This window comes from Pelophylax lessonae (assembly GCF_965119305.1).
Source record: "Pelophylax lessonae genome assembly, chromosome: 1".
NCBI classification, from domain to species: domain Eukaryota; kingdom Metazoa; phylum Chordata; class Amphibia; order Anura; family Ranidae; genus Pelophylax; species Pelophylax lessonae.
Window position 1 is genome coordinate 854,160,923 of NC_138768.1, and position 23,426 is coordinate 854,184,348.

Genomic DNA, 23,426 nt, shown 5'->3' on the forward strand with positions numbered 1-23,426 from the left:
ACCTGTGACACCAATAAATAATTACAGACATTCCCCAAGACACCGCCTGTCCTCCTTGGTGTGGGTCACTATCAGGACATGATGAACACAGGTGTCACTGTGACATCTCTGGAGTGAGAGATCCACCCTGCTCCATAGTCTGCCAAATCTGATTTATGGCCATTTGATACTACGTGGCAGAGAAGAAAGGGATGAACAGTGCAGTTATAAAAGTTTACCTGTAAATACAAAGTCAATTGCACCGTTTGCAAATTGTAGATTTATAGAGTAATTCATTTTAGAGGTTTATTAATAATAGCCTCCAGCCCAGTAGTGGCCCTAATAGAGCAATGGCTTCTTTTTATATGCATGCTGTCTACAATTTGCACTACAAGTTTTTTTTAATCCCTTGTTGTCTATTTAATGTGCTCCCTGTAAACAATTTTAATTGCACTAGACAAGCCTGTTTTAATTATTTAAGTACCGATTAAAGGAAATCAGTTAGAACAGAAATATGTGGGCTATCAACTGGTGATCTTCATGTGAAAATGCAAACCCAGAAGAAGCAGGTGCATAAAAAAGCTAGATTGGAATCATTCACAAAATGAAGCTGTGATTTCGCATGACAAACTACTAGCATTTTCAGAAGTACAGGGCACCAGTGGGCAGTGCTGTATTTTGGCCTAGGCCAACAAGGCCCAGGCCTAGGGCGGCACTTTGCAGGGGGGCAGCAAAAAAGCTGCTCCTCCTCCACCTGAGACTCTATTGGCCACTGGTTGCTAGAGCCGCCTCTCTCATTCCCCCCCTCTCTCTCAACCCCCCTCTCTCTCGCTCTCATCTCCCTCTCTCTCTTTCAGCCTCCTCTCTCTCTCTCTCTCACCCCCCCCCCTCTCTCTCTCTCTCTATCACCCCCTCTCTCTCTCTGGCCACTGGTTGCTAGAACCGCCTCTCTCATTCCCCCTCTCTCTCACCCCCCCCATCTCTCGCTCTCATCCACCCTCTCTATCACACCCCCCTCTCTCTCTCTCACCCCTCCTCTCTCTCTTTCAGCCTCATCTCTATCTCTCTCACCCCCCTCTCTCTCTCTCTCTCTCTCACCCCCCTCTCTCTTGCTCTCATCTCCCCTTCTCTCTCACACCCCCTCTCTTGCTCTCTCTCTTTAACCCCCCCTCTCTCTCTCTCACCCCCCCTTTCTCTCTCTCATCCCCCCTCTCTCTTTCTCACCCCCCCTCCCTCTCTCTCTCCCTCACCCACCCCCCTCTCGTGAGATCTCAGGGGTTAATGCTGGGACTTGTAGTCCTTCAATTTTGGAGGGAGCCACATCCGTTAAAAAAGGAGTGGGGGCGCCAAATTTTAGTCTTGCCTAGGGCAGCACGAAACCAAAATACACCACTGCCAGTGGGTGCTAAAAGTGTTCCTTTTACTTACTCCTTATTCACCCATGTCTCTTTCATGACCTCTGACATGCCATGACAAGAGCACTCCAAATTTCAGATGTGCTGAGGAGTGTAGTGTCAGATCTTTTTGGTGCAGTATAGAGAAAGGTATAAAGTATGTCTTTTGGGAATACCCAGCAAGTTTTCGAAGGTCTTCTATCTTATGACCTGTATTATGGTTGGGTCCCTCTTGCAGCGGCCTCACCGCTCAATGGTGACATGGATTCTGCTCAAGAGTCCAACGGTGTGGTCCTCACAGGGGCCTGAAGACTACGAGCAGCTCCATGATGCAAGGGGCTACAATAGGACTGGTCAGTGGGCCTGGACAGCAGCAGCAGATCACTTACCGCAAGAGGCATCACAAGATAAAATTTAGTATGTAAAAATGGTCTAGGAGGGTCATGTTTTTAAATGACGAGGTGGGAGTGAGTAGGGAGGTGGTTTGTTTTTCCCAGATATGGTCTTCAACAGGTCTGGGGCTGCGGATTACAATAACCAATGGATGCCTATCATATACTCCACTACGGCTTTGTTCAGTTGACATTAGAAAACAAAAACGGTTGATTTACTATAACTGGAGAGTGCAAAATCTGGTGCAGCTCTGCCTAGAAACCAATCAGCTTGAAGGTTTTATTGCCAAAGCGTAATTGAACAAGCTGAAGTTAGACGCTTATTGGCTACCATGCACAGCTGCACCAGATTTTGCAGTCCCCAGTTTGAGTGAAACAACTCCAGTGTGTCAAAAACTACAATCATCCTTTAGTCAAATAGGTTTTCATTTTAGACACTTTGATAAAAGAGCCCATTATTAAACAACAGGAAACCTACTTCTCCAGCAGAGTAAGGGCCGTGGTTGGGTTGACACGCAGGTATTTACAGTTCGGTTGTCCGTAGTCAGCCAAGTAAGCAGACCAGTCCCATTTGATGAAAAGATCCAGCAACTGCAGAGAGAGAGGACACAACGTTCAGACATTTGTGTTGGTTATTTTTTGGTTTGTATAGAGGTTACACAAAGAGAACAAATGGGCTCAACCGAGCCAAGACATATATTAACAAAGAAAATCAGATCTGGTCAGGGTCTCACAGTACCCGATATCAGGGGAACAATAAGTGTAAGTAAATTTGACACACATGCAGCTAACAAGCACACTTGCCAAATAGGTTGGTTAAAGGAAGCCTCACAGGACCAAGTAAACCACATTTAAGATGGGCATATCTGAAACTTGTGCTGCAGGGGACTCTATCCACAAAGTCCAGATGTTATGAAATGTATTAGGGCAGGCTCTGTCAATGTAGATTACTTTACATTTGGGGAGATCCACACTGATCAGGTGAAATACTTGTGCTAGTGTTGGATAGTTAGGACTTTTCCAGTTGAGTAGTACAGTCCTTGTTTGAAAAAGCAAAACGTAATGGGAGGAACTAACAAAAAGTGGCGCAAACCCCTTTGTTAATTAGGAGCGATTATTTCTCTGTTCTGACGTGTCTGTGACAGACAGCATAGAGAAGGGAGAGCTGAAGCTGCAAATTCTGATCTCTCTGCTGTCCCCCACACCACTGCTCAGTTCAGAGCAGTAGGGAGGGAAGAGGTTTGTGAACAATGCAGGCTCTGCTCGTGTAGTGTAATCACTGCATGGGCAGAGAGCAGTACGACAAGATTGCATCTGGTGAGAATCTGCGGCAGTTTTCTATATGGGAAAACTGCCACATTCCTTTGTCAGTTAGGTTTAGATGTGCGCCATTTCAATTTCACTCTGAAATAAAAACTGACACAGGTGGCGCTTGAAAGACCCCAAACGGGTATATCTCCTTAGTTATGTGGTGTACACCACTTCTGACATTACAACGGTGCAGGAAGCTTCGTTAGTTCCCCGGAATGCATTCATATAATAGGGGTACAAGGTCATTAAGAATAACTAAGAGACAGACTTCGGACGTTAGAGGACTGGTAAACCTGAGGTGAGTTTTTATCATGGAGAGTAGTGCATCTCAGAAACTGGTAACACAGGGAAAATCCAGAGTATAGTATATATGGTAGGCAGGAGAGTCACCACATCTGTAGCACTGGGCATGGGGCATGAGACTTGTGCAGTGTGTTGGTGGTTGGCAATAATAAATATTGCAATGTGCAAAAGCTGTAAAGCTGGCAATACACACGGCACACGTCATTCAATTTTAACCACTTGCGAGCCACTGGCAATTGCAAGTAATCATTAGAGACTAAGAAATCTTCAATACACCAGTATGGAAAACTACCAGAATATGGTTCATTTAACAGTCGAAACGTGACAGCTGCAATACAGTTTATGGAAAGATCAAAGAGAAATTAAATCAAAATTGGATAAAGCGAAAGCAGTTTTGTTAAGGCTCCATTCACACTTGTACGACTCCAAAGTCCTAAGACTTTGGAGTGCAACTTTGACACAACTTTGGATGGGTGCGACTTGGATGTGACTTGTTGCCCCTCTGCAAAGTCGGACCCACTGTTGCATGTAAAATATTTCATGCAACTTTTGAGGGTTAACATTGAAGTCTATAGTACTCAAGTTGCATGAAAGTCGGACCAAAGTAGTGCGTGAACGACTAAGTCGCACATACACTATATTGTCAAAAGTATTGGGACACCTGCCTTTACACAAAACTAATGGCATCCCAGTCTTAGTCCGTAGGGTTCAATATTGAGTTGGCCCACCCTTTGCAGATATAACAGCTTCTGGGAAGGCTGTCCACAAGGTTTAGGAGTGTATCTATGGGAATATTTGACCATTCTTCTAGAAGCATATTTGTGAGATCCAGCACTGATGTTGGACAAGAAGGCCTAGCTCGCAGTCATCCCAAAGGTTTTCTATCGGGCTGAGGTCAGGACTCTGTGCAGGCCAGTCACGTTTCACCACCCCAAACTCACTCATCTATGTCTTTATGCGTCTTGTTTTGTGCACTGGTGGGCAGTCATGTTGGAAAAGGAAGGGGCCAACCCCAAACTGTTCCTAAAAAGTTGGGAACATGAAATTGTCCAAAATTTCTTATGCTGACCCCTTAAAAGTTCCCTTCACTGGAACTAAGGGGCCAAGCCCAATCATTGACAAATAACCCCACACCATAATCCCCAAGTGATTTGGACCAGTGCACAAAGCAAGTCCAGAAAGATATGGATGAGTGAGTTTGGGGTGGAGGAATTTAACTGGCCTGCACAGAGTCCTGACCTCAGCATGATAGAAAACCTTTGGGATGACTGCGAGCTAGGCCTTCTTGTCCAACATCAGTGCTGGATCTCACAAATACACTTCTAGAAGAATGGTCAAATATTCCCATAGATACACTTCTAAACCACACCTTTAGGATGAATTACAGAGGTGTAACTAGAACCTTCAGGGCCCCGGTGCAAAAAACCATGAAGGGCCCCCAGACCCCTGGCCGGGGCCCTTCCCTTCAAGCCTGGGGCTCTTTCCACTGATCCTGGGGCCCTTTACTCTCATTGCGGGGGCCCTATTTCATGGTCTCACAGCGGGACCCTTTCACAAGTTCTGCAGTGGGCCCCCTTCCTGCCATCTTGGGGCCTCCCCACGGTGGTGGAATGCCAGGGACCGGTTGCAAGTGTGACCTTTGTTATCCTGGAAGTTCCCCCACTGGTGTCCGTAGTTTTTATTTTTTGGTATTTTAATTGTATTATTTTTTATCATATTATTTTATTTTTTTACAATGTCACTGACTCTATTACTATGACATATTTACTGACCCATTTCTGGTTCCCTATTGTGACACATCCCCTGCAGCAGCTGGCAGGAGAGGGAAGAGAGCACAGTGGGGGGGGGGGGGGACCAGGGGAGCACACAGGGGCCCAGAGACAGCAGAACACAAGTGAACTGGATAGGAGGAGTGGCCAGGTGTACAGGGGAGCCGCACAGGCCCCCTGGGGCAAGGGGGCCGGTTGCAATTGCAACCCCTGTAGTTATGCCGGATGAATTAAAGTGGAGACTGCGAGCCAGGCCTTCTCCAATATCAGTGCCTGACCTCACAAATGCGCTTCTGGAAGAATGGTTAAACATTTCCATAGACACACTCCTAAACCTTGTGGACAGCTTTCTCAGAGGAGTGGAAGCTATTATAACGGCAAAGTGTGGGCCAACTCAATATTGAACCCTACGGACTAAGACTTGGATGCCCTTAAAGTGTGTGTGTGTCTCAATACTTTTGACAATATAATGTATATGAATGGTTATCATTGGAAAACATGGGGTACGACTTGTCATGAGACTTTGATGTCCAAAGTTGCATGACAAGTCGAACAAGTGTGAGTGGGGTCTAAAAGTGATTGGATTTTCCCCAACACGTTCCTTTGTGCAATTACAATGCCATTTTCTTGCTGTCAATTCAAACCACCACTTTATGTTAGACAAACCCAACCCCTTTCACCGTTCACAGGTCAACCTGTATGTTCCTAGATATCAATGCAATTAGCTTGGTGCCAAGGCCCTGAAGTCCACTCTATCTTTCTACTGCAATCCACCATCCAAATAACGGGCCGCACACCGAAGACGTTCCCCTTCAGCCAAGGTTGACTGCATGACAGCACACAGCTCACTCCCACCCAAAGCCACTCGTGGATGGATGGGAGCGGTGTGCAGTCATTGCAGAAACCTTAGCTGAAGTTGAAAGTCTTCTGGTGTGATGTCCACCATTTCTCTTGATTGCTTTACTATTTTGACATTTTTTTATGTGTATAGCCAGCTATCGGCCCTTATGATGGGGAAGTTACCAGAGAATTTGTGTAAGTTTACGAACCATTTATAAAAATGAATAATAAGACTTAGGAGGTAAACCCTGTATAAAATAATCTGGAATGTTAGGGTCAAATCCTGCTTTTTAGCCATTTTGTTACACAATGCAACCTCCAGCTGACATTATATGGCAATAACACCTTGCTGGAAGCCTCTGCTGAATATTCCACTTAAACTTTTCACCTTTGAACCAAAAAACATAATAAAAATTCAACTGTGCAGGCATCAGAGAGTCACGGGAGTTTTTCAACATTTCAGTCTGTACCTTCTGGGGAAGATTCCAAAACGAAATATGCAAATACCATCAATTCTTTTAAGCCTGCCGTCTGTGCGATTCAGGGCCATGCATCAAACGTGACAGGACACACACTCAAGAGAAAAATGTATTTACCAAAATCCTATTTGAGTGCGGGATTAACATAGCAGTTCTGGCTGGGCGGATGTCAGTTCGTGTCAATCACACAGAGAAATGTCAAAGTGCGAGGGAGGGAGGGGGGACAGGGCGCTTCATCTTAAGCAGATCATTAATAGGAGGATTTAATTTGTGCGTGGCGACACTTGATCTGCCGAGGGGCGGCTTAGTGACTGCAATGACTGGCCGTAGTGCCTGTAAAGACTGCGCTCCATCTAAAAATGACATTTTTTGATCATGTCTGGTCTCTTTATAAAACTCTTTACTTACTGTACAGTAAGGTGACCGGATTTTTAAAATGAAATCCGGGGACATATTTATTTATTTTTTTATTGGCAAATGGTAAACTAATTTATAAGCATATTTTCCTCAAATGATATATATGCAGTGTATGTGGTATGTGTTTTTATGGAATGATTGTATGATATATACCTTATTTTTCACATTTCGTCATTGAGATTAAAAAAAAAAAAAAAAAAAAAAAAAAAGATACTTCTTAGAATTTTTTGGGATATAACTACCAAATGTTAAGAAAATAAGAGAGAGAAACAATTTTCAATGCATATTTTGTATTTCATTCTTACCAAAGAAGTGCAGAGGTGCACTATGTACAGAGGGCAGAGTTCAGGGGTGCGCTATGTACAGAGGGCAGAGTTCAGGGGTGCGCTATGTACAGAGTGCTATGTACAGAGTGCAGTGTTCAGGGGTCCACTATGTACAGAGCGCAGCGTTCAGGGGTGCACTATGTAGAGAGCGCAGAGTTTAGGGGTGCGCTATGTACAGAGTGCTACGTACAGGGCTCCACTATGTACAGAGCGCAGCATTCAGGGGTGCACTATGTAGAGAGCGCAGAGTTTAGGGGTGCGCTATGTACAGAGTGCTACGTACAGGGGTCCACTATGTACAGAGCGCAGCATTCAGGGGTGCACTATGTAGAGAGCGCAGAGTTTAGGGGTGCGCTATGTACAGAGTGCAGTGTTCAGGGGTCCACTATGTACAGAGCGCAGCATTCAGGGGTGCGCTATGTAGAGAGCGCAGAGTTCAGGGGTGCGCTATGTAGAGAGCGCAGAGTTCAGGGGTGCACTATGTAGAGAGCGCAAAGTTCAGGAGTGCGCGATGTACAGAGTGCAGAGTTCAGGGGTGCGCTATGTACAGAGTGCAGAGTTCAGGGGTGCGCTATGTACAGAGTGCAGAGTTCAGGGGTGCACTATGTACAAAAATTGTGACATATGCAAGTAGTGGCATCTGAATTTTGGGGTTGCTATGGGAGGGCTTAAATAATGTTTGGGGGTGCTCAAGCACACCTAAGCACCCACCTAGAGCCGCCCCTGCCGGGGACAGATTTGGTCTGGGGAAAGTGTCCTTAGTCCTGAGACTGTCCCCGGAAACCGGGGACATCTGGTCACCCTAGTGTACAGAGACATGAACTCACTGCTGGATGGAAAAATACTTCCTTCTTCCCATCTTTGTTTATGGACCTTTGTTCTTTATACTGTTTATTATGTGGTGATTTTACAGTTACCTTCAATAGCTTTAAAGCAGAACTTTCTCAGTCAACATGGACTATTTCTAATCCTCATGCTGCTAGCATTAGTAAATAGATAGGAAATATATCATATTTACTGGTTTTAAACTTTCTTTTTTGCATTTTTTCAGGTACTTACTGGTTTCCATGCCTAGGCAAATGATGTCATATATCCCAAGAGTCTTCAGGGGGGGGGGGGGGGGTTCTCAGCTCAGCCCATGCTTGAGCTAAGACCAGAAGGATTTCAGGAAGTAAATGCTACATGAATCATCTGCCCTTGCTCACTGTCAGAAATGTCAGGTAGTGTTTTTCTCAGCAAAATAAAGCATGGATGACATGGATGGGGGTGTTTGCTTAGAATATTAAAAATTAATTATACAGCATTTTTGGTTTGCGGTGCTCAGATGCAGCACAGTTCCACTTTAAAGCGGTTGTAAACCCAAAGTTCAAAAAAAAAAAAAAAACCTGCAAGACAAAGGCATAATGAGCTAGTATGCATCGCATACTAGCTCATTATGTATTACTTACCTTAGAGCGAAGCCCCGACACGGACCCCCGGACATCGCTGCGGGCGCTGCCATGATCCCTCGCCGTCTCTCCCGGGTTCGGCGGCTCCGGCGCGGTGATTGGCTGGAAGAGACAGCTCCGGCGCGATGATTGGCCGGAGCCGCGATGACGTCACTCCCGCGCATGCGCGCGGGAGTGATTTTCCGGCAAGCTCCTGGCAAATAGATTGAAGGTCCTCCCGGACCTCGAGGGCGCATGCGCCGCTCGCGCGAGCGGCTGCATGCACTGTAAATATCTCCTAAACCATGCCGGTTTAGGAGATATTATTTGTACCTACAGGTAAGCCTTATTATAGGCTTACCTGTAGGTAAAAGTGTAAAAAAGCGGGATACTACCGCTTTAAGGAGTAATGGATATACTGTATGTCGGGGTACTGAATTAAAATATTCTTCCATCAAAGGATCGAATCGTTGGTACGAGGACTCAGATCCTTCACATCACTGCCCCTTTTTCCTCTTAGGCTAGGTTCACATCTCTGTAACTGGGGGACATGCGCAAAATCACATGCGTTTCCGACCCACAGAGAAACACGCTACACTTTAGCATATGCGTGGGGTGCCATTAATTATTGAAGGCTCCCCCACACATTGGCACCTACAACACATTTTCAAATTTTTGCATGCGGCACACCCATTACTGTCCTCCTTCATGCAAACTGTGCGCACCATTGCCGCCAATCTGTGCACCAAAGCCACTTATGAGTGCCGCCTATCAGTGCCCACCAGCGCCGCCTCATCAGTGCCAATTAGAGGAGGCCATTGGTGCCCATTAGTGCAGGCTATCGGTGCCCATGAGTGCAGGCAATCGGTGCCCATGAGTGCAGGCTATCGGTGCCCATGAGTGCAGGCTATCGGTGCCCATGAGTGCAGGCTATCGGTGCCCATGAGTGCAGGCTATCGGTGCCCATGAGTGCAGGCTATCGGTGCCCATGAGTGCAGGCTATCGGTGCCCATGAGTGCAGGCTATCGGTGCCCATGAGTGCAGGCTATCGGTGCCCATCAGTGCAGCCTCATCAGCGTACATCAGTAAAGGAGAAAAATTACCAGTTTGCAAAAATTTATAACAAAACTATAAAAAAGTTTTGTTTTTTCCCCAAAATTTTCAGTCTTTATTGATTTATTTAGAAAAAAACAAAAAACCCAGTAGTAATTAAATACCACCAAAAGAAAGCTCTAAATGTTGTTTGGGTACAGTGGTGCATTACCACGCAATTGTCATTCAAAGTGTGACAGCATTGAAAGCTGAAAAATTGGCCTGGGCAGGAAGGGGGTGAAAGAGCCCAGTAGGCAAGTGGTTAATTTGTTGCAAAATGTTCTTTGTATGTACTACTTACTTTGCAGCTTTTTGCTGTCCTGTCCCAACTTTTTTGAGACGTGTTGCTGCCATCAATTAAAAATTTTCTTTCTAAAATTGTTAACTTTTCAACACAATTTTAACATTTGATACATTTTCTATTGTGAATAAAATATGGGTTTATGAGATTTGCAAATCACTTCATTCTGTTTTTATGTAGATTTTACAAAGCGTCCTCAACTTTTTGTTTTGTTGGAATGAGGGTTGTATGATGAGAATGGTCTGGATCTCTCTAGACCAGGCAGAGAGAAGCAGCTACTACTTCTGAATTCCTGTGCGGATTCCTGAGCCGGCGTGCACCTGTACAGAACTGTAGGAGGAGGGTGTGTGTACATAGCTTGTGGCGCACATAGAGAATCCTGCGCTGAGTCATTCTCTGTGTCTTCACCTCTCCATGAACTCACACATTCACCCGCCGCTGAACTTGCGCGCCTGGCTTCCGCATAACGCAAACACATTACCAGTGATTACACTCTACAGCTGGCCCATAATGCTGATTTGACATATCGTTCGGGGAAGTTTCAAGAGGGCACGAGGAGAATTTCCATAGAGGAAACGGAATATTAATCTGAGGATGAAAAAAGACAGACGCTGCGCTTTCTCAGATAGACACAGAATAAACTTTGTTATCCAAAAATAGGAAATAATTCTGCCGCAAATTGTCAAACACCGTCCTGCAAATGTAGAGTGGGTTTAGGGGGTGCTTTGAACTTGATGTTTAGAGATGGATTTTTTTTTTGGCATGGTTACATTAGTTCGGCTTAAAACAAAGTATGTATGTATGTATGTATGTGCCATACCTTTAGGATCCCTGCGGAAGCTGGAGATCAGTGTAGTAGGCACCATTTCTCTAGTGATCTCCACTAGCTTATGGGTCCCATGACTACCCTGCTGCTCACTGAACACAGCTTAGGTGCCATTCAGAGAACACTTTGCATTTTTTGTAACCACTTCAAGACCGCAATACGTATATATACAAGTTGTGGCTTTGAAGTGGTTTACCGAGATTGTGGCTGAAGATATCAGCCATAACCTCCATAACATTTTCAGCAGCCAGCCGCTGGCTCGCTCATGAAAGAGTTCCGAGTGGCTCATGATGTCCCCTCCCGCCACTTGCTGGTGTCTCTCAGGCTTACTGTTTTTGACGGTTCGCCCGAGAAACGATCTGGCAGTGCGGCCGACTGCTCCCACAGACGATCAAAGAGTAGATCCTCTTTGATTGCCTCTATGGCCTTGGAGGACTGAAACAACGTCATGAGGTCACTTCCGCTCCAGGCTGGAAGCTATTTTTTTTTTTTAAAGCAAAGGATTTTTTAATCTTTTGCTTTTAAAAGGTAAAGAAGTGATTAAGGGTCTTTTTGACCCTAGATCTCTTCATGTCATCCTTATTTCTATTACAAGGGATGTTTACATCCAACCGCGAGTACAAACAGGGAGTCTGACTTCCTAAAAGACTCTGTAGCTGCCAGGTACACTCTGATTGCCCGAACCACATCCAGGGAATGCAGAGCAATTTTCTTAAGATGTTTAGGCCTGGGACATAGGGAGGACTACACAATGTCTTCATTCAAATGTAAATCAGAGACGACCTTTGGAAGGAACAACGGACAGGGACGAAGAATCACCTTAGCTCTGTAAACAGGTAAGGTGAACGACAAGACAACGTCGCCAGCTAGGACACCCTGCACGCAGAAGTAATAGCCACTAAAAAGGCCACCTTCTGGGACAAGGTAAGCAGGGGAACCTCCTGATATTTTCTAAGGGAGAATCATGGATAACTGTGCAGAAGATGATCGTCCAGGTACCCCAGTACCACTAGCCCCCGCTGACGCAACAATGCTAGCACGGGGGCAACACTTGTGAAGACGCGAACAGTGGAGGCGAGACCAAAGGTAAACGCCACAAACTGATAATGCTCGTCGCCCATGGCAAAGCAGAGAAAGAGCTGGTGACCGGTTCATATTGGAATGTGATGGTAGGCATCCTTGATGTCGATAGAAGCGAGAAAATCCCCCAGATGTAGGGTTGCCACTTCAGTGCGAATGGACTCCATTCGGAACTTCTGTACGCGCACAAAGCAATTTAGCGCCTTAAGGTCCAGAATTAGACGTACCTTGTCTTCCTTCCAGGAAACTGTAAACAGGTTTGAGTAAAACCCCTGAAAACATTCTGAAGCTGGAACCAGGACAATCACCCCATGAAGTAACAACTCTTGCGCTGCCCCAAAGTGACCCCTTAAGCGATCTGGGGACAAGTGCAGGTTGGAAGGGAAGAACCTTTCCGGAGGAAGAGACCGAGACTTGATCTTGTAGCCAGACCGAATTGTACCAGAAAGGTCCACGGATCTGGTAATCAGTGAAGACTTCCCCCCCCCCCCCACCCCAGATACGGGTGAGGGCGCCCCATCATGCAGAGGAAGCCGTATTCATAGATCTGGAAGAGCCCCTCATGGCTTGCCAGACCCGGTCCTCTTGGAACCTTCGGGGAGGCCCTGAAGGACTTTTATCCCTTGAGGGACGAAAAAGGACTCTTATGAACCGAGAAGAATGGGCACGTCTACGATGGGGCTCCTTGCCCTCTGTAACCTGCGGAAGAAGAATACTCTTCCCCCACGTGAGACCCTCAGTGATGTCATCCAAGGAAGCTCCAAACAGGCGGTCCCCCCACAAAGGGGAGATCAGATAAGGCCTTCCTAGAAGTCTCGTCCGCAGACCAGCATTGTCAGCCAGATAAGACGCCGGTGGACAACTGATGATACTGACAGCCTAAAATAAAAGGAGCTGCATCCAAGAGAGGCATCACAGATAAACTGTAACCCCTGGATCCCCGCAAAGGCAGGGGGAAGCTGTGTCCCCTCCTGGTCCCGGCGTAAAAGTTTAGCCCACTCGTCAGAGTTTGCGACACCAGGGCCATAGTAAATGCCGGCCTAAGCCGAACCAGCCATAGTGAAACATATGGCGGGCCAGAGCCTCTGCTCTCCTATCAACTGGATCTTTAAATGCCAAGGACTCCTCAACCAGAATTAAGGTAGCTTTATTTAACCTGGAAACCGGCGAGTCCACTACAGATGGGACCATCCACTTTTTAAGCAGGGAATCCTTATAAGGATACCGCATAGCAAAACGCTTAGGAACCACAAGGTCACCCGGAAAAACATAATCAAGGAAGGGCCGCCGACTGCAATCCCACAAGGGGGACGCCGACCAGGGGTCCACAAATGGATCATCTACTGGACCCCGTAAAAAACAAGAGGGTCGCCCCCTGAGCCCCTCCATAGAGGCCTGCACAATAGAAAATAGCCCCCTTAAAAAGGGGCCGCTCACCGTAATGCAGACGCGCAGGCAGGGTATCCTGATGGTCCCGCAACGTTAAAAGGGTTAGGTGCTCTCCACAATAATGGCGGCATGGTTGCCATCAAAAATTAAACCACCCCCCAGCGCCACCCCTTCCAAGGGAGGTGCCAAGCTGGCCGCATGGCCTAGTAGGCCGCAAGCCGCGGCCTCAGTTTGTGTGGAGGCCCAGCGGCAAGTGCACTCATCCCAGTCAGGTTCACTTGGGCCGCCCCCACCAACGTAGGCAGACTTTGTGGATGCCCAGCCACCTGGGCACGATCCTCAGCGGAGCCGACCATCCAGGGGCAGCAGAGGGGAGGGCAGATGCCCAAACGGAGGGTAGTGGCTAAAGCCACCCTCATTGGGGATGCCCCGCATAGCTCCCGATCAGTGGGCCGCAAAACCGAGGCCTAAATGTGGGGCCAGATCCGGCCGCGTGAGGCGCGGCTCAGCGGATGCCAGACAACTACAGCAGGGAGCCCAGAGGACATCCCTGCCCTAGTCACTAAACCCCATTGTAGCAGGGGAGCCCTGCTCAACCCCCCGTTGTGCACCAGGAAAAACCCGGTCAGCAGCTACTCCAACAAGCCCCCCTCTTTAGAGCATGTGGCAAAAGCCAGCTCATAACCTCACCCAGGTGAGGGTAGTAGAGGGGGGGGGGGGTGACCCACAGTGACCACCAAAATTTTTAGAGGGCTGGGGGGGGGGGGAGAAACTCGGGGGTCCCACTGTCCCAGGAAGGGGACAATGTCCACCCCAAAAACCGTCCAGGGGTAGAGGGGGGGGGGGACAGCTACTTTTTCTTTTTTTCAAATTAGTTTTTTCTCTATTTAGTAGGAAAAAAACGGTGGTTAATAAACAGCACCAAAGAAAAGCTCCGCCTCAAAAAAAAAAAAAAAAAAAAGATATGAAAGTAATTTGCATATAGTGTTGCATGACCAAGTAATTGTCAGTCATGAGTATCACAGCACAAGATAATCAGATACAGACCTAGGCAATACAAACTGCATATGATAAGAAAAAAGCAGAGGTTACCTTCAGACTCACATTATGGTCACATTACCACCCTCATCTCTAGTGGCATAAAAGTAAGGCGCATGTACAACCTATTACACTCTGAAGTACACAGGTAAGGGTGGCTCCATGGAACCCTGCAAGACAGTGGATTAGAACCCCTGTCAGATTTTTTTGCTATTTGTGTCCCCAATTAGGGAGATTCCTCCACTCTATTTGTCCTGTTTATCATTAACATTGAAAGTAATGGAAAATACCACATTTTGGGTTGTCCCCAGAAAAGTAACAGGAGGGGAAATCGTACAATGAAGACACTAGTTCTAAGGACCTAGGCGGTCCCAAAAAAATGTCCTTAATTTGCAGGGGTTTCTTTTCACTTCCTGTTTGGCTATGGGGCAGGAAAGTAAAGGTAAATCTCGGCAATGAGACACAGATGGGGAAAACAAATCCGACAGGGGTAATAACCCTCTCCTGCTCTATCCAAAAAACTGGATTTTTGTCTTACCGTAAAATCCTTTTCTCTGAGGTTCACTAACGGACACAGCTCCATGTCTTCTTAGACCCTTGAGCTTACGAAGAAAGAGCAGCATAAGCCCAAGGGTCTAAGAAGACACAGAGCTGTGTCCTTTAGTAAAGGGGGGGGGGGGGCAAATAAAGAATCCTATTCTGCAAGGTATGGGCAAAGCACAGATTCACTTTAAGGCCCCTTTTACACAGGCGGACCGTTCAGATCCGCCTGTCCGTTTTTTTGGCGGATCTGAACAGTCCCCCCATGCACCTCTATGGGGGATCAGATGTCAGCGGAGACATGTCCGCTGACACCCGATCCAATCTGATCCGTCAAATCTGGACGGATGGAAACCCTATTTTCCATCCTTCCAGCGGATGGGATGAGAACGGACCGACGGTCCGTTCCCATCCGATTTCCCCCATAGAGATGTATGGGGAACTGACAGCTGTGTCTCCGCACACAGTGCGGAGACACAGCTGTCATCCTCCTGCTCAGCGGGGGATCGGCGGCTCGATCCCCCGCTGAGAAAAACGGAATCCGTCCAACAGACGGATAGTGTGAAAGGAGCCTAACAAAAATTTGAGTTCCCCTTTAACTACTTCTTTCTATTTTTCATTAGCATAGGCAAATAGCACTTTTAAGCTGTTGCTTTGTTTTTTTATTTTAGATCCTTTTACCTATCTTATCCTGTTTATTTCCACAAATGTTTTATTATGTAAATGACTTGTGTCATACAGGCTTTAAACCTGCTACTCAATGATACCCCTAATGAATAACCAGCCACGCTCTGCGGTTTACTGGGTAGTATGTCGTAACTGAACACATATTTCAGAACACACTTTCTCGGTTTCTTTCAACAGGTCATGAAAGAAGAATAGAAATAGATTATTGCTGTGGTCAGACACTATGGAGGAGAAAGTGATGGGAGCTGTTGACAGATTGGTGACAGGATGTCTACACACAGGCTGGAGAAAAGGAGCGTCACTGATGCTCAGACTAAACAAGGCTATGCTGTAATACAGAAGCTGGGCTTGGATAGAGCAACAACCCCTGTAACACTAAGCATCAGAGGAAGTCCCAGAGCTGTGCCTTCAACATCTAAAAACAGGACAATGAGGCCACCACCCAGGGCCGGTGCTAGACTGTTTTATGCCCTAGGCAAGATCAGCTACCTGCGCCCCCCCCCCCCCCAAAAAAAAAAAAAAAAGGGAAGGGGTTAAAAACTGCTCTATGTCATATCCAGTGACCCTGATCTGATGGTTCCTCCATGTAATGCTGTCATACCCAGTGATCCCAATGTTCCTCTATGTCACATCAGGGGTCCCTGATGTTCCTCCATGTCATACCCGGAGACCCTGATGTTTTTCCATCTCACACCTGGGGACCCTGATGTTCCTCCATGTCACACCTGGGGACCCTGATGTTCCTCAATCCCCCATGGCACACCCAGGGTTTCCAATTCCTCATGGCACACCTGGTGACCCCAAACCCCTGTTACACTTGCGACCCCTCTCCCCCATGTCACACCTGGTGACTCAGATTCCCCATGGCATACCCGGTGACCGCAATTCTCTTTCACACCAGGGATACTCCATGTCACACCCAGGGACCCTGATTCCCTGTTCTGGGGACACTTACTGGGCAGTATGAAAAGAGTGGCCTGCACTCTGCCCTCCTTCACCATGATCCTGCTTATTCCTTCTCCTAGGATGCTCCTCTCCTGGACCACAGTGCTCACCACAGCTCCAACCGGCTCCTGGTGGAGGGAGAAGCAGCAGTCGGAGAGCTCCGCACCTCCTTCATCACCTACATCCTCAGACCATTCCGTTGTCTCGTCGCTTCTGCTCCAGTAAAGGTGCCGCCCTCCAGTGCCGAGCTACGGCTCAGGTTCAGCTCTCCTCCACTCCCTGCTTAATACTGACCCAGGGAAATGAACGGCTGCCCACCAGCTCAGATTAGAGAGTCACTTGCCGCCCAGGGATTAGGCCGCTCAGCTCCAGACGAAGAGGATCATTATGCAGCTAGCACTCCAGTGGGCTCCTTTCCTGCCCCTTGGGGCTCCCCCAACAATGGTGAAAAGCCAGGGCCTGGTAGTTCTGCCACTGCCCCAGACACCTGGTATCTTTCGCTGTCCCTTCTTCCTCCCCCACTGCCACCCCTTTCCTCAGCTCACAAGGATCATTCATGATGGAGCGTGAGTGCTGACTCGTGGCTGCGCCCCTAGGTGGCAATGCGCCCTAGGCGGCTGCCTAGTTTGCCTAGTGGAAGCACCGGCCCTGCCACCACCAGGAACCAAATGATCACCACTATTCCTTTACTGTATAATGTTAAGTAAATACATGAAATACAGTCATTTATCAATCATGTCTCATTTTTCACTCCTCCACACTTGTATCACTTTCTGATTTCTTTACACCAGTGTCAACCACATTCCTGAATCCCAACCAGTTCCACACGCACTCCTGTGTGTCTTGACAAGTGTTCCCACCAAATCGTGTGTCCCAGCTAGTGTCACTACCGATTCCTATGACTCCATCAATAATTGCCCCCCACTACTGTGCTTCATACCACTCTCACTCCTGTGTGTCTCAACTAGTGTCCTCACCCACTCATGTCTCCATCATCATTCATTCTCCACTACTATGCTTCCATCAGTGTCGCCTACACCTCTGTGTCCCAACCAGTAATACTCACAAGACTCTGTGTCTCCACCCACTCCTGTGTACTAACTAGTTTCACACCCATTCCTATGTCTCCATAATTATCTGCCCTCCACTACTGTGCTTCCACCAGTGTCCCAACTAATACTACCCTCACTCCTGTGTGTCCTGACCAGTGTTGCAGCTATTATTACCACTTGTTCTTATGTCGCTATCATCATTTGACCCGCACTACTTTGCCTCTGTATCCCTCACAATTCTACGTCCCAACCAGTGACACCCCCCAAGCGTCTGTGTCTCCACCCGGGTACCCATCAATTCCTGTGCCACAACTGGTCTCACACTTGTTCCTCAGTCTCCATCATCATTTGCCCCACCACTACTCTGCTTTTACCAGTGTCCCAACCAATGCTACTCTCAATTCTGTGTGTCCTGACCAGTATTCCCACCCAATCCTGTGTCCCAGATAGTGTTGTATCATTTCTTACGAGTATCATTTGCAATCTTCTAATGTGCTTCTATCAGTGCCCCCCACAGTTCTATGTTTCAACCAGTGACACTTCCAAGCTTTTGTACATCCACCCATATCCGCATCCACTCCTGTGTTTCACACCTGTTCCTATGTCTCCATCATCATTTTCCTATGCTTCCATTAGTGCCCCCCCCCCCATTTCTGTGTCTAAACCAAAGCCACACCCACTCCTGTGTGTCCTAACCAGTGTCCCCACCCACTCCTGTGTCCCAACTAGTTTTGCACCCATTCCTATGTCTCCGTGATCATTTGCCTGCCATTATTGGGCTTTCACCAGTGTCCTTATCTCACTACTGGCATGTCTTGACCAGGGTCACCACCCACCTGTGCCCCAGCTAATGCCACAACTCATTCCTATGACTCCCGTGCTTCACTAGTTTCACCCCTATCCAATTGGGTTTGGAGCTTCTTTGTTTTCTGTGACCTTCCCAGAATCCCCCACTTTCGTGTTACTATCATTTTGCCTTTACTACAGCTTGTGCACCAGCATCTTCTGCTCAGATGACCAGGTGCGGCACAAAGTGCATCATAGCACAGTGCCATCACCAATTCCTTGTGAATAGACTGTAAACAAGCAAAGCCCAGAACGTGCTTTCCTGTCACCAAAAAAAAAAAAAAAAAATGAAGTTAATTTATTCAATCACACCAATGCATCTTGGGGAAAAAAGTCCTGAAATCAGAGAACACCTTGAAGGCCCTAAAAGGCCCCTCACAGGGCAGGAGGATTAATGAGGAGTATGGCTTACTTTCTAGCACTAAAATTAAAAAAGTAAAGGTGGGTGTTAACCAAGAGAATTTCACTGTGGCACATAGAGGCAGTTCGGTTAGCTAAAATTGGTTACAGGTCCACTTTACATCATGCAATAAGCTGTGTCCAGTTCTTATATTAGCTACAGATCAGAATACAGTCATAACATAGACGCAAGTCTCTCCACACATATATTAAAGGGGACAGGTTCTTCATCCTGCCAGGAGTTCAATTCAGTTACACAGGGTTGTCCAGGGGCCACTGAGTGAAAGGGCTTCTGGGATTTGTCAGTGTAAACTTTGGATGGCCTCCTCCGAATAATACTTCATACACAGTGATGCTTAATACACAGAGTTCTGAAGCAAGCTGGGGATTTCTTCTGGGATTATTCCGTGTCTTGCAGGTGACACGTCCCAAGGTAGTGGGGGCATTCCGATGAGAAGGTCACACACAGGTAAATAGAGAGAGGGACTTTTACAATCAAACTAAAACAAACTGTAACAGCATAAAAGGGATTAAGAAAATGATAAACAGAGAGGTAAAACTACCTCTACGTGCAAGAAAAATTGAATATCTGACATGTATTTAGAGCTGAAGTTTATTCTGCTTAAATTTTGCCTTCCCTTAGTTCCCACTTCCCCTCTCTTCAAGAAGCTGATAACATTAGATATTAAAATAAAGCTTTCCAATTTTATTACACACCTTATTTTAGGCTCAGCAACACCATCAATGGGTCTCTGGGCAGTTATGCAAAGCAGGCAGATCATGGCTGGTGAGAGGGAGAACTTGCCTCAGTACACCTCCAAAGGGCCCTTATCCCTGATGTAAGCAGTGGGCCAGCTCTTGGGAGACGCAATAGGTGGATGTCATTCTAGAGAGTGAAAGTTCCAAGACAGGGATGCAGACCACGCTAGTAGTGCCCATGTGTGATGCTGAGCCTCCATGCCAGGGACAATCAGGCTGGAGAACAAACAGCTAAATCAGGGGTGTCAAACTTAATTTCATTGCGGGCCACATCAGCAGTTCAGGAATGTGCTACGTAGAATGCAGAGTTCAGGGCTGTGTTACGTACAGAGTGCAGAGTTCAGGAGTACCCTATGTACAGAGTGCAGGGTTTAGGGGAGCGCTACATACAGAATGCAGGGTTCAGAAGTACGCCACATACAGAGTGCATTCAGGAGTGTGCCATGTACAGAGTGCAGAGTTCAGGAGTGTGTTACGTACAGAGTTCAGAAGTACACTATATACCGATGCGTTGGGCACCCCGTCTGCCTCATGAGGGGGCGCCACTTCCAGCCATCTTCTGGGGGAGTAGTATTAATATTTGCTCCATTAATTAAGGGAAATCCAGAAAATCACTATAATTTAGGTAATTAGAGAGCATTTATATAGGTACCAAGGGGTCCATTTCAGATCATATATTTTTTTAGAGTTTGTAATAGTATGATGATATGCTTCCATTGATCTGATATCTTCTATTCTGTGGTTAACCAGAGCTTTTGCATTACTAATTTCCTATAGTTTCACTTGAAATTTTTTTTGCTTCTGTTTTCACATTCATTGACGTGTAAGACTCTACCTCAATTTTGTATTCCAGATCAGCAATGCCCACTTTCTTGTGTTGATAACACAAAAGTAGTAATATCTTATCCTGGCAGATATTGTCTGAATTTCCTATTGTCAAACGATGTATGATTCTTACACTGTACCTGTATTGTTCACTGTTACAATCTTGATTTTGCATATGTATCACTGTTTAATTTTATTTTCAATAAACGTTTATAATCAAAAGAAGTACGCTATATACAGAGTGCAGGATTTAGGGGTGCAGGGTTCCGCTGTCATTCACAGGTAGGGATTGGTTCAGGCGTGTTCAGATCCTAATCTCAACCCACCTGAGCAATCCCACCAGGAAGCCATCACTGCACACTGCCAATCATGAGCAGCCTAGTCAGGGCATGTGTATGTGCAGCTAGGGGCCTGGAAAAGCCTCACTGCCTATGATTGGCAGTCTGCAGTGACAACTTCCTGGCAGGATTTCTCAAGTGGGTTGGAACTAGGATATGAACATGCCTGAGCCCATCCCATTTCACAGGCTGTTCACATCTCACTTCCACCCCTCCTCCTCAGCTCTTACCTCTCTTACACTCTCCCCATCTCTGTACAAATCTCCCTCCACATCCTCGACCCTAAAAGCTTCCTCGCATCTCACCTACCCGGCCCAGCTCTAGTACCTCCTGGCAGTATAAGCAGCTTCACCTCTCTTTCTTGCAGGGAGATCATTGACATCTGACCTCGGCATGCCAACTTACTGCACATTGTCTGAAGCTCAAAGAGTGGAAGAAAATCAGAATGCACAATTTCAGTAGAGGAGAGGAGCTTGTATAACCGTGCAAGACTGAAGGGAAGTCTGGAGGTCAGTTTTTTATTTAAAGACTACAGGTTTATTATAAGTGTATGTGACCAGCAGCCATCTAGAAGAATACTGGAGAGGAAGTCAGATACTTACCATTCGTTTCTAGTGAGATGCAGCAGCTGCATGGACACAGCTGCTGGACTCAATTGACAAGATCTGTAAGAGTTACTCAACTACAGTTAAACAGAGAAAAAATTGGATTTTTGACTTACCGTAAAATCCATTTCTCTTTTGTTCATTGACGGACACAGCTCCTGATATTCTTAACTATTGAGTTATACTGCCCCCTACAGGAGTAGGACACTAGGCAGAAAAAAAGTCCGGCTACGCCTATGGGCAGTCCCAGGGGGTATACTCCCTCTCTCTGCTATCGGTACTCAGTTTTGTTACAAGCAGTGTCAGAGAAAATACAACTCCACAGAGGGGTGGGTGCTGTGTCCGTCAATGAACATCAGAGAAATGGATTTTACAGCGAGTTAAAAATCCCATTTTCTCTTTCGTTCATTGTTGGACACAGCTCCTGATATTCTTAACCATTGGGACGTCCCAAAGCAGTGTTAAACATGAGGGGTGGGTGTGACGTTGGCGGGTATCAGACCCCCTGGCCTTCTCATCCAACTCGTGACCAAAGACCAGGCAATCTCACACCCTGCCGTCACTTGCGTAACAATGCCACTCTCAGCTGCACCCGCCACACAGATTGTCCAGCTTGCGGGACCACAATCTAGATGCCAGCAGCCTGAGAGCAATTTTCACCGGGCTAATTAAACAATTAACCCTTTCTCTGCCACCACCTCTATGTTATAATATGCCCAGAGGACGCTCGTAATTTTAGAAATACCAATTATGACTTTAGAATAATCGTCCGTAACACACACTGTCACAGCAGACAGGAATGCCTGGGGGATTTATCCTAAAGCGTAGCGCTCTTCAGGGGACAGGTTCTTTGGGGTCAGTTTGCGTTTAAGAGCTTAGAGACAAAAAGTAACACTTTTCAAAATAAGGTTTAATTATAAGAAAGATTAAAATTGGTGCAAATAAAAATATTTACAGAAAAATGGGGTACAAAGTAATAGAGACACAATTCAGCAATTTAGAAGAATAGATAAAGAATTAGAAATGAAATACTTGCATTCAAAAGTCCTGGGTGTTTCAGAGTTTCAGAGGCTGAACATGTGTGATCGGTTCTTTCCTTCAGCAATGTTACTGCTTGATGTTAAAATTGAGAACTGACAGCTCTATCAGCTTCTCTCCTTTTCTCTGACCCCCAGGGGGGTGTCACCAGAAGTACTTGACCAATAAACACTGGGGTCATAGGCGGCCCCGGAAGCTTAGCAAAATGCCAAGACACCTCCCGCTTAGACAGATTACTAACAGAATTCATATCTCGAAATATGTAATGGTTACATTCTTGAAACTGATATATTCTTGTGCAGTATCAAAACAACAGGAGCCCACTTGAAAAAAACAATACACCCTCAAAGAGGACCAGGTCCTCTAAACAGCAGCCTGCACAGCCTTGCAGCCAAAGAAAGCATCCGCAGATGCCAACACATCCACTTTATAGAACTTTGTGGCCGATCTAGTGCGGAGCTGAGGTCTGCGCACGCTCGCTGGCCAGCCTGGGGTGACCACTGGATCTAGATTATCCAGGCCATTGCCTAGTCTGCCAGTTGATTGTAGATCTCACAGGAAAAACCAGGAGAAAAAAATCAATCTAAAAGAAAAAAAATTGCCAGGACCAGAGATCCCAGCAAGAAACTAGGTCTTTACTCCTGACTAGGCAGAAAAAAACTGAGTACCTATAGCAGTGAGAGGGAGCATACCCCCTGGGACTGCCCATAAGCGTAGCCAGACTTTTTTCTGCCTAGTGCCCTACTCCTGTAGGGGCAGTATAACCCAATGATTAAGAATATCAGGAGCCGTGTCTGTCAATGAACGAAAGAGAAATCAAGCCTCCTTCCCTCCCCCTGTGCTGTGTGGCAGAGCTGTGTAAATCTCAGAACTAGATGGACAGCAAAACAACTCAGGTCATTATATGCATTTAATTTGTGCAATTAGCGATTTGCCTGGCATCCAAGGTAAATAATACAGTAGTATGTTTTAGCTACTTCTTTTTGCCATGTACATTGAATTTGCTTATAAAATGAGAATATGTCATAA

The 23,426-nt window shown here is 46.5% G+C and overlaps 1 protein-coding gene across 2 annotated transcripts in view; it reads right to left on the reverse strand.

The window, feature by feature from the left end:
- Positions 1-23,426, reverse strand: part of EXOC6B (exocyst complex component 6B) — a 566,827-nt gene that overhangs the window by 6,041 nt on the left and 537,360 nt on the right. For both annotated transcript variants that reach the window (XM_082264382.1, XM_082264381.1), the window contains one exon: positions 2,244-2,356. In XM_082264382.1, coding sequence (XP_082120508.1) covers positions 2,244-2,356 — 113 coding nt within the window. The remainder of the gene's footprint in view (positions 1-2,243; positions 2,357-23,426) is intronic.